General features: G+C 39.3%; 1 protein-coding gene across 9 annotated transcripts in view; it reads right to left on the bottom strand.

The window, feature by feature from the left end:
- The window catches only part of DNAH8 (dynein axonemal heavy chain 8), a 343702-nt gene that overhangs the window by 40365 nt on the left and 288600 nt on the right, over window positions 1-14737 (bottom strand). For all 9 annotated transcript variants that reach the window (XM_055263328.2, XM_063632277.1, XM_063632276.1 and 6 more), the window contains 3 exons: window positions 6798-6954; window positions 3127-3279; window positions 2858-3047 (listed from right to left, as the gene is read on the bottom strand). In XM_055263328.2, the coding sequence (XP_055119303.2) occupies window positions 2858-3047; window positions 3127-3279; window positions 6798-6954 (500 nt within the window). The remainder of the gene's footprint in view (window positions 1-2857; window positions 3048-3126; window positions 3280-6797; window positions 6955-14737) is intronic.

Genomic DNA, 14737 nt, shown 5'->3' with positions numbered 1-14737 from the left:
TCAGATCTCGTGAGAACTCACTATCACAAAAGCAGCATAGGGAAAACCACCTCCATGATCCAATCACTGGGATTACAATTTGAGATGAGTTTTGGGTGGGGACACAGAGCCAAACCATATCATGTGAATCTACATTTGTATGTCTTTAAGTATTGCTCTGGTTTGTAACATTTCTTAACAAATATTAACAATTAAAGATTAGTTCATATTAACACTTTGCTTTTTTAAGTTATATTTTGAATGAAAAAAATCACTGAAAAAAATTATGTGCATTCATGTCTATGGAAAGCCAGGGATGAACCAACTCCATTCCCTTGGTTTCTAAATATCAAAGATACACTCAATAACCTCACACTTTTGAAAATCATTGGTCCTTACGCCTCTCCCAACTCCAAGTCTGCCAACACACTTCTCCAGTGCTCCCTGCCTCTCTGCCCTACCTGTCCCTCTCCCAACGCTCCCTGTCTTGTACCTTGCCTCCAGCCTACATTGTCCCTCGCTCTCTCAGAGACCCCCATTTAATCACTCCATCAAATCTGTTCCCTCCTTGGCACATGGTTAAGGTCCCAGGCCCTCTTCCTTGGACCTGGCAAGAATCTCATTGCACTGGGCCTCCATATTCCAGTCCATCACTTGCCTTCTCTTGGGATTACCTTCTGATATACAGCCCCAACCCCTGAGGCCCCGGAAGACTTTTCATACTCCGGCCTCATTCCCCACTACCCCCAGCCTTGCTCTTGAGCCCTGGCTACACTGGTCTCCCTGTTCCCCTGAACAAGACTTGTTTTTGCTCAGGCCTCTGCCTGGAAGGCACCCATTCTTTTTTTGGCATCCCTGCTTCTGCAAACCCTACTCACTGCTTCCTGCGTGAAGCTCTTGGCAGAATTAATCTCTCTGTCCTCTGGGCTACCATGGCACTTAGTTCTCACACAGTGGGGCAGTTATCACATTACATTAAGGTTGCTGATGTGTCTGCCTTACCAACCAGATTATAGGCTCCTTTAGGGCAGGAACCGGGTCTCAAATCTCTCTTCATTGAAAGTACCTAGCAGAGGGGCTGGCAAATGGGAGGTGGTCAAACAATCCTTATTAAGTTAAATGCTATTACCTCAGGCTCCTCAGCCAGGAATTACCTGGTGGCGACTTACTCAAATTGAGGCTCATACGGAGGAAAGAGACTCATAAGTAGACACAAAATCTGAGACCCATAATAAAAAAATGTTCCTCTCCTAATTCAATGGAAATTCTGGGAGAAAAATAGATAAGTGAAATCTGGGGGCTGCCCTTCACAACTCTAAAGGCTACGGACTTTATAAAATACTATGTATAATTTGATATGTTCATAGAAATCATCATGGTTAGTGTTTCAAATTTAAACATTTTTAAGGTATTGGAAAATGCATACAGTGAATGAATGTATGTATACAGAGGACAATTAAATGCATATTTTTCACGTATAATATTGATCAAAGTATGCCTTATAAAAAAAAAACCCTAAACAAATCATCAGTATACAGCAATATCAAGGAATTTTCACCAAGGGAATGCAGCCACATAACCAGTATCCAGATCTATAAACGAAACATTCCTGGGCCCCAGAAGTCCCTTATACCTTCTCTCTCTCTCTCTCTCTCTCTCTCTCTCTTTTTAGATAGGGTCTCACTCTGTTGCCTAGGCTGGAGTGCAGTGGTGCGATCACGGCTCACTGCAACCTTGATCTCCCAGGCTCAGGTGATCCTCCCACCTCAGCCTCCCAAGTAGCTGGGACTACAGGCACATGCCACCACACCCAGCTAATTTTTATATTTTTTGTAGAAACAGGGTTTTACCATGTTGCCCCACTGGTCTTAAACTCTTGGGCTCAAGCAATTTGCCCACCTTGGCCTCCCAAAGTGCTGGGATTACAGGCGTGAGCCACCGTGCCTGACCCTTTGTGTCTTTTTCTAATCACTGCCCTCCTTCTACAGTCATTATCCCTACTTTGAACACTATAGAGCCATTGTGCCTGTTCTTATTCTTTGTATAAATGGAACCATACCGCATGTAATGTTTTCTGTTTGGTTTCCTTTACTCAACATTATTTTATGAGATGCACCTATACTGCTACAAGAAGCAATAATTCATCCTAAATCTCTAAGTGTGAATGTTTCTAAAATTTTATTACAAATGGAGCCATAAGCTGCTGAACCATAAGGAATTCAACATTTGTTCATTTTCACCAAGAATTACTCGAAGTAAAACTATCCATATTTTAGTAATACAAAAAGGTGTCATGTTTCTGAACCTTACAAACTCTATGACATCAAGCCATTAATTTTCTCAGTAAACATTTCTAGAAGGAAGGAATAAACGAAGCAGAATTGTAAAGCACTCTTTCAGGAAAAAAGAAAAAACTGGAAAACTGAGTGGGGGAAGATCTCCCTGAAGTTCTCTGAATACTTTTGTCGCAGTCATTTTTGAAATCAATCTAATTTTCTAAACCCTGGAAACAATTTTTGCATCTTTTGGTGCCTCATTTTTGACATTTCACAAACATTTCAAAACTATAAGTTAGAGAGAAACTTCTTTTTACTCTTTCATGTGTCCTAACCCCAGACTGATGGTTTGCTGAAGCTGGTGAAAAGAAAAAGGAAGAGTTTTGCCACCACATTGTAAAGAACTGATAGGAAGAGCTGCGGATTGGATTTGCAAAACAAACACAGAAGAATTATTTGTGTTCTTTCGCCTTTGAAAGGCTATGTGCAGCATCTAGCAAGCTACGGCTCCATATTGTTTTATATGGTATAATTTATCACATGACGCTACTATCCAACAACACACAAATTCCAAGTTTGCCAAATCTCCTATGAGCACATACCTTGGGGATTAAAGAAACCAGTCATCCAAAATACATTAGGCCTCCCTTCAAATATCCACGTAGAAAACTGAGCATTTCTTTCCAAAAGTTCAGTGAACCAGAAGCCCAGTGTGGACGAATCCCAAGACACTCTTTTCCAGAGCTGAGGTATACGAGCATCATACATGTTGTCCAGAGCATCTCTCAGGTTCTGGAGAAGAAAAAATTAAAACACGTGAATAAGAAAATCAACAAAGAAGGAAATGCCTACTAATGTAATAACAGCTCACCTCACTCATAATGATTGTTCCTTCAATGGCCAATTTTAGATCACTCAGGCTACTGCGGAGTATTGAAATGACTCTTTGCATTCTGTCAATTTCTTGTCTAAGAAAGATGTTCATTGAATTAAGATGGCCCATCTTTATCAAACGAGATTTCACCTAAAACAAAGTAAACAATGCAATAAAGGAGATTTTCTCATCTGTCATTTCTCTTCCAATGACCTCTTCTTTCTCAATTCTTTTTCTTCCTCTAGATGTATCTCTACCAGCCCAAATGAACTCTAAAATATCTCTTGCAGAACCAAACTTGCCATTAAATTTTCCATTTCCTGGGTTTCCAAAACTACTGCTCAACTAAAATGATTTTTATTTCTTACTGATTGTACTTAGCTAATAATTGGAAATGTACTTTAAAGAGCTGAAATAAAATTGTACCTTTTTCTCCTTTCACATGATTAAGTACTGGGTGTCAGTTAGATATTCTTTTTGCAATCTAACCTTCATAGGAGTACAGTGGAATTTTTTTCTTCATTTTGTTTGCAGAGTTATTAGAAATGTCATAGAAAGTTAATACAGCAAAAATCTTTACAGAGCAGTTACCAATAAATATGATTAGCTATAGTTTCCAAAGATCATTGTTGCCTTAGCAATGACAGCTAAAGAGAGCCTTTCCTAATCCAATCAATGAAAATATTTGATTTTGTGGGAGAGCCAGTTAAATATCTGTCATTTGTTCTTTTTGATGTATCACTTATTGACTATTTTGAAGAGATCAGCACAAAAGCCTCTGGTTGTAGGAACAATAAAATACGACGATTATTGGAAAACAAGCCAATACAATATACACATTTCAATTTGGTGACATATGCCCAACAAAAGATAGACTACAAATACTGGCAGGAACTCATAAAGGGATTTGAACTTGCTGCTGGCCACAATCAAAGAGATGCCAGAATCGAAGGAACAAGGATGGGACACGTGGAGTGGGAGAGAACTCGAAGTGAGGTATCGATCCGAAGGATCATAGGAGGCCAGGAGCTGCAGGATTCTCTGCCAGAGATGCCCACTGCCCCCTCATAAAGGCTGGAATGTCAGAGATGGGTGGGCTTCAGAGTCATCTGAACCGTTCTCCTCCTTTTATAGGACAGGCCTCTAGTATGGTGCAGAAGTTTCCTTTCAGCAAGGGACACCTCTGTTTACTGCAATTGGGTTGCTTCTAGTGAGTGAAAGAGGAAGACGGAAAGCACAAAAAGGGAAGCAGATGTAACACTGAGCACAGATATAAAATAGGCAGCCTGACTAGGACTACCCATGAGGGTGGAGCAAACTATATTAAAATCAGTCAAGCATGCCAGTGGAGGTCCCTAACCCAGTCCGACATAGCAACCTTCAGCTACTCTTCAGAATTCTTGGTTCTAGAGCCTACATGTTTGCAGCCTCCAGTGCCTCGTTCTCATCTCCATCCCAAGCCCTTCAACCTCCAGTGGCTGAATAGCATATGTATATGCTATACATACATATATACATACATACATACATACAAATATATGTGTGTGTGTGTGCGTGCACGTGTGTGTGTGTATATATATAAATTATATCTATATATAATTCCCTTTAAATCAATCCATCTCAAGAGTGGAAATTCACTCTTAGGGAAAAGGGAAATTATAGAAATACTTTTGCAACCCCATGAGTGGAAAATAAAGCTCAGGTATTGACTACAGTATCAAATTAATAGCCCAGGTATCTCTAGTATATTAACAGTTTCAAACAAATCGCCTTGTCCTGCTTAGGGTTTTAAAAGGGCAACTTTACTTGAGATAGAGATATGCTTAGAAAAACATGATTAGAAGATGTAATTCTAATCCTGATTTTGAGTATAATTATTGTTCCAGCCTAAAATTGTCTTTTTATTAATAAAATTTAAGACTTGCTGTAGTCTTATATAGCATTTTCATTATGTTTCTGGGACCAGGTAGTATTCTCTACAATAATGTAGCTTCATTTTTACTACAGAAGTCAATGGTACAATTATATTTTGATTTACAAAATTCACTTTACAGCCACATGTTCAAGAAAGATCTCTTCTATAAAATAAGACGCTAAAAAGTAAGTGATCTTGGAAAAGGGACAAGTTTTAGATGTCTCTTAGTACAAACTCTTTCCCATATAGGAATCCATTTAGTTACACCCTTGATGCTCAGTTTCTGCTGGAATAATCGCCAGAACAGAGGTCTTGTTGGTGAAGTGGCCTCAACCAAGACTGGACAGCTCGAATTACCACAAGGTCTTGAACCTCTCCCCGGGCAATAGAATCCCTGTGGTGTAGTCTTTTAGAGAGTTTTATCTCACTTTCACATGCCAGTATTAAAAATCTTTGAAGGCAAGTATGCTGCCTTGGTTTTTTTTTTTTTTTGTTTTTTTTTTTTGAGACGGAGTCTTGCTCTATCACCCAGGCTGGAGTGCAGTGGCCCGATCTCGGCTCACTGCAAGCTCCGCCTCCCGGGTTCACGCCATTCTCCTGCCTCAGCCTCTCCGAGTAGCTGGGACTACAGGCGCCCGCCACCATGCCCGGCTAATTTTTTTTGTATTTTTAGTAGAGACGGGGTTTCACTGTGGTCTCGATCTCCTGACCTCGTGATCCACCCGCCTCGGCCTCCCAAAGTGCTGGGATTACAAGCGTGAGCCACCGCGCCCGGCCGCTGCCTTGGTTTTTGAAGATCACACCAATAAAACTATTGAAAGTGTATACTTACAATACTTATCCATTTAAAAATATTTTCTCCCCTTACTATAACTATCTCTGCATGAAGCTATTGATTTCAATATCTTAACCAAAGGTCTTGGTACTTATCTACACAATGGAAACAATAACTATTTTAAGAGGCAATAAAACACTTTTTATTGTTGGGACACTCATTGCATGCTAAAACTAGCTAAGACTGCAGGTTCTAGAGTCAGATCACTTTGTGTTCAAATTCTTGCTCTGCCACTTAGCTTGGTTTCTGCTGGTGCTGTCCTGAGCACTGAGTGTCATAATGTGTATGAAGCACTTAGGATAGGGTCTGGCTTGTAATGAGTGCTCAAAAACACAGCTACTGTCCCATGCCACCCCATTCTAATCAATGAATAAGTGTGGTTCTTAGAAAACTTCAGATTGGTAACAGGGTGCTTATATTCATAATAATATCTCCACTAATTATTCCACCCTATTCAATGAGTTTCAGAGGTGATTAAAAATCAATGGAGTAGATGGGTGGATCACCTACCTACAGTTAAAACACTTGGAACATCTTACAGAATACCAAGTCACCAACACCATTGCTTTTTGGCCTTAAAGATTTTTGAGTTGTTTTTTAGCACAGCTTAAGGCATTGTAGAAATTGATATATAAATGGGTCACAGTGGAAACTTTGATTGAGGAGGAATTACCTTGTGAAGGAAGTTTTAAAAGAATGCAACAGAAAAGCGTCATGGAAAATGTTTTCTTCTGATATTTTTAAGTTTTGAAGAGAGAACTACACGAACAACGAGAGATGCAGAGTTTAGTAATATAGTCAAAATTTATCACACAGGTAATTCACCAACAGGTAGATTCTTGCTTTTCATGGTAATCAGACTTACTGTTTAAATATACAAATAGCCCTGTATGCCAGTGGGAAAGCAGCGAGACTTACCTCATGAGGAATGTAATCAGGAGGGAGTTTACTGAGCATATCTTCAGATAATCTATAAACAATGGCCTCCCGGGTCTCTCCCACGCCACCTCCACTCTCTTTGGGTTGAATGTTGGTAATTGTTTCAAGAACAGCAGAAGCAGTGTTACTCTGATACCTAGTAAAAAGAGTGAGCTGTTCAGCATGTTACAGGGAAACACGTAAGAGATAAGTGTCAAAGCTAAAATGAACCGATAGAATCACTTAAATCAAAGCAAGCTACAAAAAAAAAAAAAAAAAAAAAAGAAGAAGAAGAAAAGTTAACTACCATCAACCTAGAGGAACGAAAGAAACTAGAAATCCATTCTACTGCCTCCTAATAGGACATCAAGAACATCACTGAAACGAAACACTCGCCATCTTCAAGGAAAGAGACCTCAAAACGCCCTTGGAAATCCAAATCGCTGCTTCACCATCTTGGTTGTAGCTAACCTGACCACCTCATGCTTAACAGTGGGCACACCTCCTTTCACTCTCCCCTGCTATAGACTGGTCATAAGAGTCTATCATTATAGGACAGCTTGTTGGTTCAAAGAGGACCACTCATATTTCCTCACTGAGTTATAAACTATTAAAATGTTTTTGTCTTTTCTGTTTTGTTTTCTCATTTTTCCACTGGTTTTATGATTTCCAGGGAAATCTATTGACACCCATCAGCTCCACCTGTTCAAATGCAGCCATGCATCTTTAAATCCATTTATTCAATAAAGATTTACCATGTACCAGGCACTGAGCTAAGTTCTAGAATATGGCAGGGAATAGGACACAGTTCTGTTCTCTAGTGGAGGAGATAGGTATTAGACAATCCCATTCTAACAAGTGCTGTGGAGGGAAAGAACAGGATGCCTTCAGAGAGGTTTGATTCTCTCAATCCCACTCTCTAGCTTTCTTTCAGGTTGACCAGATACTCTGAGATGCATGAATTTAGTCTCTGTCCCTGAGATGCTGGGTTGACCAGTTACCTGGACATTTGAGTAGAAATGTGTGTGCAGGTGGGTGGGGGGCGGGGTGCTGTATGTGCATGTGTGTGTGTATGTGTTCGTGTGCCAGAGGTAATTTACACTAGAAGATTAGTAAAAGTTAAAAAGTCACATGTAAGCTGAGACCAGAAGGATGAACAGGTCAGCCAGGCAGTGGGGTGGGGTGGGATGGGAGGCAGAAAAGGACATTCAGATAAGAAGTAAGGGCAGGGGTGAAAACGGTTTCAGTGCATTTGAGGAACAGAGATAAGGCCAGTGAGGTTGGAGCCAGTTAGACAGGAGGAGCGATGAGGATGGAGAAGAGGCAGGAGCCAGACCATGCAGGGTTATATGGGAACTTGTAGGATTCTGAACACCACCCTAAAGGCAATGGGCAGTCACTGAAGATTTCCCTAGCCAGGTGTGACTTGGTCAGATTTAAATTTCTCAGCCTTTTCTGAACTCCTAATTTACCATCTATACACTTCAAATCATTTTATTTTGGAGGATTATTGTTTTGTTTGCTAATTTTGTCTCTTGTCCAGATGTCAACCACATTCACATTTCCTTTTGTAGATGTGAGAGGCAAATCTAAAAGGGATTCAGCAAACTCTTGAGATTGGTGACTTATTTTTCTGTTTTATTTTCTTAAACAGAAAACAAGCCATTGTAATATGGAAATATATATCCAAATATTATACTTGCATACCTTTTAATATAGCAATCCTACACCTAAGAATTCAACCTTAAAAAGAATGAGACATTTGACATTTCCATTTCTGACAGCATGGTACAAATGTTACTGTGAACCACCCTTCTGAAACAACTAAAACTTCTGGAGAACATATGAAAAACATCCTTTTAAAAACATCACCGAACTGGCAAGACAATAAAAAATCCTCAGGGTCAAATAAAATGAATGCTGGAAATAAAGTGAATGCTGGAATCCAGAGAGATAAAGCCAGATTTTACCCTGGGGGCATCAACTAACTGGTGTTTTTGAGTTTCTGTTTGGATAGTGCAATGAGACAGGGGAGAAGCCCTCATACCTGAGGTGGAAAGCATAATAGGAAATTCCTACATAAATCTGGGACCCCACAAGGGTACAACCTCAGTATAAGGGTACACTAGAAAGTAACCTCCACCTGTCAGAAGAAGATGATCGGTAACTTGTTCTATCTAGCTTAGCACTAAGTGGGGGAAAAATCTTTCCTGAAAATTCTGAATTCACCATGTTTGTGACATTAGTTAACATTTACTCATATTACCTGTGCAATTTGGAAAAGCTCAAGCCAAGAATTTATTTTAAGGTGGTCCTAGGCAGTCCTAGGTGGCAACTGATAGAAGCAAACACAACTCTTTCCTGGAACAATATACCTTTGACTCAGGTCACAAATAATCCAACAGTTAATTTCCAATAGACATAAGCTCAAAGTCAAAAGTTTAAAAAGTTATAAGGAAACAAGGCGATGTGAGAAAGAGCCAGTAGAAACAACAGAAAGCAGAATCAGACCTGTAGAGATCTTAAGTGACTTTTCAGATGCACATTACAAAATACTGTATTTGCGATATTGAAGAGTTTTAAAAGGAGACTGAAAATACAAGTATTAAAGAGGAAACTATAAACGTGAATAGCATATTTGAAAAGGAGTCAAAAAGAAGTTCTAGAAATCAAACATAACTAAAACTTAAAACCTATACTATTTATTGCTGCGGTAACAAATTGCTGCAAAGTCAGCAGCTTAAAACAAGACAAATTTATTATTTTACAGTTCTGTAGGTGCTAAATATGACACAGGTCTCACTGGGCTAAAATCAACACATCAGCAAGGCTGGGTTCCTTTCCGTAGGATGTAGGAAAGGATCCATTTCCTTGCTTATTTGGGTTGTTGGCAGAATTAACTTCCTTGAGGTTGCAGGACTGAGGTACCCAATTTCTTTCTGGCTGTCAGCTGAAGGTCCTTCTCAGCTACTAGAGGCCACCTGCACTTCTTGGCTTATGGCCCACTTTCTACATTTGCAAAGCCAGTAATGGCAAGCCAAATTCCTCCCAACCTTGGACTCTACATGTAGATACATCACAGTAAAACCATAGAATACCAAAAACAAAATGAACATCTTAAAAGGAGCCAGAGAGAAAGAGCAGATTATCTAGAGAGAAATAACAATTACACTGGCAGTCAATTCCTCAACAGCAGCAATGAAATCCAGAAGAAAACGGAATAGTGTCTTCCAATTGTTAGGATAAAATAACCATATACCTATAATTGTGTGCCAAACAAAACTCTCTTTCAAGAATGAAGGCAAGAAAAAATATTTGAATAAACATTTATCAAAGAAGAAATACAGATGGTCAATAAGCACATGAAAAGATGTTCAGTTTCATTATTTATTAGGAAAAGCAAATTAAAACAACAATGTAATACCACTTCACACCTACAAAGAATGGTTATGATCACAAGATACATAATAACAAATATTGGCAAGGATGTGGAGAAACCTGAACCTTCGTAATTGCTAGAGGGGATTGTAAAACGGTGCAGTCACTTTCTTTTGTTTTGTTTTTGAGACAGAGTCTTACTCTGTCGCCCAGGCTGGAGTGCAGTGGTGCTCACTGCAACCTCCATCTCCTGGGTTCAAGCAATTCTCGTGCCTCAGCCTCCTGAGTAGCAGAGACCACAGGCGTGCACTACCACACCCAGCTAATTTTTTTTGTACTTTAGTAGGGAGGGGGTTTCACCATTTTGGCAAGGCTGGTCTTGAACTCCTGAGCTCAGGCAATTCGCCCACCTTGGCCTCCCAAAGTGCTGGGATTACAGGCATGAGCTGCCACTCCTGGCCTGATGCAGTCACTTTGGAAAGCAGTTTGGCAGCTTCTTAAGATGTTATGAATAGATTATGACCCAGTGACCCAATAACTACATAACATTCCTAGTTATCTACACAAAAGAAATGAAAAGACATGTCCACACAAAGACTTGCACACGAATGTTCATAGCAGTATTCTTAATAGCCCCAAAGTAGAACATGCCCAACTATTCATCAGCTGGTAAATGCATCAACAAAATGTGGCACTGGCATACCATTTGGCAATAAAAACCAAGGAGGTATTAATATGCGCTACAACATGGATGAACTTCAAAAACATTATGTTAAGTGAAAGAATCCAGACATAAAAGATCACATAATGTATAACTCTGCTTATGCAAAATGTCCAGAAAAGGTAAATTTACAGAGACAGAAAGTAGAATAGCAGTTGCCTGAGGCTGGGGATGACAGTCTGGCACAAATGGGCCTAACATTTCTTTTTAGAGTGATGGAGATCTTATAACATTATATTGCAGTGGTAAACTTACTAGAAATCATTTATTGTCCACTTAAAATGAGACAATTTAAGATAGGCAGATTACATCTCATAAAAGCTGTTTTTCAAAAAGGAAGGGCAAAATAAGGCATTTTCATACAAAAATAGAAGAGTTTATCACCCATAAAAGAATGTCCCCCTCATGGGGGAAATTCTAAAGGGTATACTTTAGAAAGGAGGGAGGTTATTCTGTTGGAAGGTTTGAAGTATAGAAAAGAATGGGCCAATGCATAGGTAAGTCTAAATAAGCATTATAGTATAAAACAATCATTGTATGTCTAATTGTGGGATTATAAAAGATAAAATTAAAATACTGAAATGTCAGGAGGAGAGTGACTGTGGCTAAAGTCATCTAAGAGAAAGGAAAGTAAACATGCTCATTTTATTTATTATTTATTTAGTTTAAAGAGACGGGTTCTCGCTCTGTTGCCCAGGCTGGACTTAACACTCTTGGGCTCGAGCAATTCTCCTACTTCAGCTTCCCAAGGTGCTGGGACTACAGGTACACGCCACCATGCCTAGCATAAATATATTAATTTTAGACCTAAATAAGAACTGACGTTAAAATTTCTCGGGTAACTAGTAAAAGAACAGAAACAGAGTACGTAATTTCCAAACTAGACTGGGAAAAGTCTTATTTAGCAAAAGCCAAAAAGGAAGAAGAAGAAAAGAAGCAAAACATAGAAAGAGTGGCGTAAAAAAGCAACATTGTATATTTGTCCTTTACATTTTAAATACAGTATACATATTCTTTTGTATTTATTCAACGTTTAATAAGGCTGTTTTAGAAGCAATAATCAGACAAGTGTACAAACATGAATCTATATGACTTTATAACAGTATTTGTAGTAATAAATCCTAGTAAAGCTTTATAAAAATCTATATAGCCAATAAAAATGGTGATGTAGCTGTATATTCATTGATCATGCGGGGTGTCATTGGGGGATTATAGAATAAAATAACATGGCACCAAACAGAGTTATGGTATGATCTAATTTTGTTGTTAATATTGTGCTTATAGGCACAGAAAAAAATCTAGAAGGATATTTTTGCAGTAGGATTTTTGTATGATGAGCTCTTTCTGTAATTATTAGTTTCTTTTTTGCTCTTTATTTTTCTGTATTGTTTATGCTTCTCCATAAGAATGTAGGACTTTTAGAATAAAGAATATTAAAAATCATTTTCAGTTTGAAAAACAGAGAAAAATAAATCCCCATAAGGCAAAGTCCATCATAGTCGTCAAGAAGTTAACAGAGATAAATCAGGGACAAATATTTCAGGTTCACTGAGATGCATCTTACAAACCCTTACTCTTCATGCCCCACCAGAAAGCGCCCCCTTCTGCCTTTTCTCTGCAGCATATGGAAAGAGAGAATTGCACCCTTCTCTCTCCTCCTTCCCTGGTGTGAGTTCCACAGCCTTTTGTGAAACTTGCCACACGAATTGGCAGAATCCTAAGAGGCTGCTGGGAAAGTTAACCAGGCTTCTTTGCTTATGAAAAAGCTGCGTTTGGGGGGAGTAGAGGAAACCCTATACAGCAGCCTTTGGATTCATTTAAGAATAAAGCTGGAGAATGGAGGAGATGCTCTGTCTTCAGCATTTTCATTTGATTAGCAGCTAGAATGCCACATCTGGACCCAAACATGCATACCCGAACTATCTGCATCCTTTCCAAAAGTCATGCTATGATAAATGCATAAGGTGTCATGCTTCACATACAGAACTTTCAGTCAGCTACAGTGATATGAGGGTCCTAATATCAGATCTAGCAAGTGTTTGTAACTCCATCCAGAGTTGGGATATTAGCTTCATATTACCTTTAAATACATGACTTTCCCAGTAAGGATCAATGAAGTAAAACCCGATTTTTAATGAACAAAAATTGACTGTACAGTATATTTTAGATATAAGTTAAAATTCTTTTACCGTTTCTGTGAGCAACCTCTATTCAGATGTTGGGGATTTGGAATATCCCAGAAGACACTTATCTTAAAAGTTGACACACGAACACAATATTCTAGTAAAATGACACAAAAGGCATTTGAGACCCATTCCTACATTTTGAAATATGGCACAATCCCAGTTTTAAAAAGTCATATAAAGTACTGTATAAGAAAAATACAAATAAGTCTGAGAAGAAAGTTCAATGAAAATAGCTGATGAGACAACAAAATGAAGTTAACAAAAGTCAAGGATCCACGTTACTATATACATTTTCAGAAATTTAAATTTGTATGTGATTCATATTACTCCATGAGCTCTCTCTAGCATTAGGTACACTACAGATAGAATATGTGGATGAACCGCTATGTTAGGGAAGACAGACGGGTGTCACCATCGCTGACATCTTACAGAGAGCCATGAAATACCAGGTAAGCCTGGGTAACATTGAACCTCTGACTTTATCATGAACTCTGTGCATCCACATTTCCCTGGAGCCCCAGAGCTCTTTGTTTCCTGTATCAAACAAATCCAAAACCTTATTATTTTAGTTCTCCCTTATCCCTCTCCTGGACTGCTCCTTGCCCCATCTACTTTAGTGACATCAATGTCTGCCCAGTTGCCCAACTGAGAATCCTCAGAGATGGCTTCCTCCTTTCTGTGACTCCCCAGACCTTCTTAGTTTCCAAGCCCTAGTTCCAAATCATTTCCAGCGTCCCCTCCCAGTGACCCACCATCATCCCCACTGCCTTCAGTTCTGCCCCTAACTTCCTGATCATCCTCTGTGTGCGGCACTGCCATCACCTCCTAACACATCCTTCTGCCTCCATCCACTGTTCCAAGGTAAGTTTTGACATTTCAAAAGTGATTATTAAATGTATTCAAAGACTCCCCATAACCTTCAGGATGAAATCTGAAGTCCTTCACGTGGCATACAAAACTTTTTCATCACTAAGTCTTTTTCTATCTCCAGCTTCTGCTCTTGCTTCCTTCTTTCTTCTTCCCAAACTCTTCCCTGTGCTGTGAGTTACCTGAAGCTCATCAAGCATTCCATGACTCCCCTCATATTTCTTTGACTGTTCCCAAGCTACCTCCACAGCCTGGAATGCTCTGCCCTCATTTTTTCATTGATTATAGCTCATTCCTAACTAGCTATTAATATTAAGCTCAGCTTAGATGTCTTCACCTCTAGACAGCCTTCCCTAGACTTTCTCCCTATGTGTGCACATAGCTCTCAGTGCTTGCTTTTACTGTTGTACTTGTCATTCTGTACATGATGACATGCTTGTTTATCTTCATTCCAACTTCATCCTGAATTACCTGATGGCAGGAAAAGGCTTAAATCTCTGTATGCAAAATGCTAATTCCCACCAACTCATGCAAGCAGAAATGGCCGTGTAGAAGGTAGAGTAGGTTAAGTAGATTTAAATAAATGATTAAATAACCGTATTCCAATTTAAAATATTGCCCCAAACTCTTTTGGCAAAACCTTCAAAAGCCACACTCTGCATTGGCCACTCCGCTCTTTAAGCACCCACCTCCCTCATGCTTTAGGCATACTGGACCTGGTTCCCAGAACACCTCACACACATTCGTGTTTACATTCCCTTCCCTTCCTTGGATTGTTCCTTGCTGTG

Source organism: Symphalangus syndactylus, chromosome 23 (genome assembly GCF_028878055.3).
Source record: "Symphalangus syndactylus isolate Jambi chromosome 23, NHGRI_mSymSyn1-v2.1_pri, whole genome shotgun sequence".
Classification (NCBI taxonomy): domain Eukaryota; kingdom Metazoa; phylum Chordata; class Mammalia; order Primates; family Hylobatidae; genus Symphalangus; species Symphalangus syndactylus.
The sequence above is the reverse complement of the archived record's forward strand: the minus strand, read 5'-3'. Positions and strand labels throughout refer to the sequence as shown.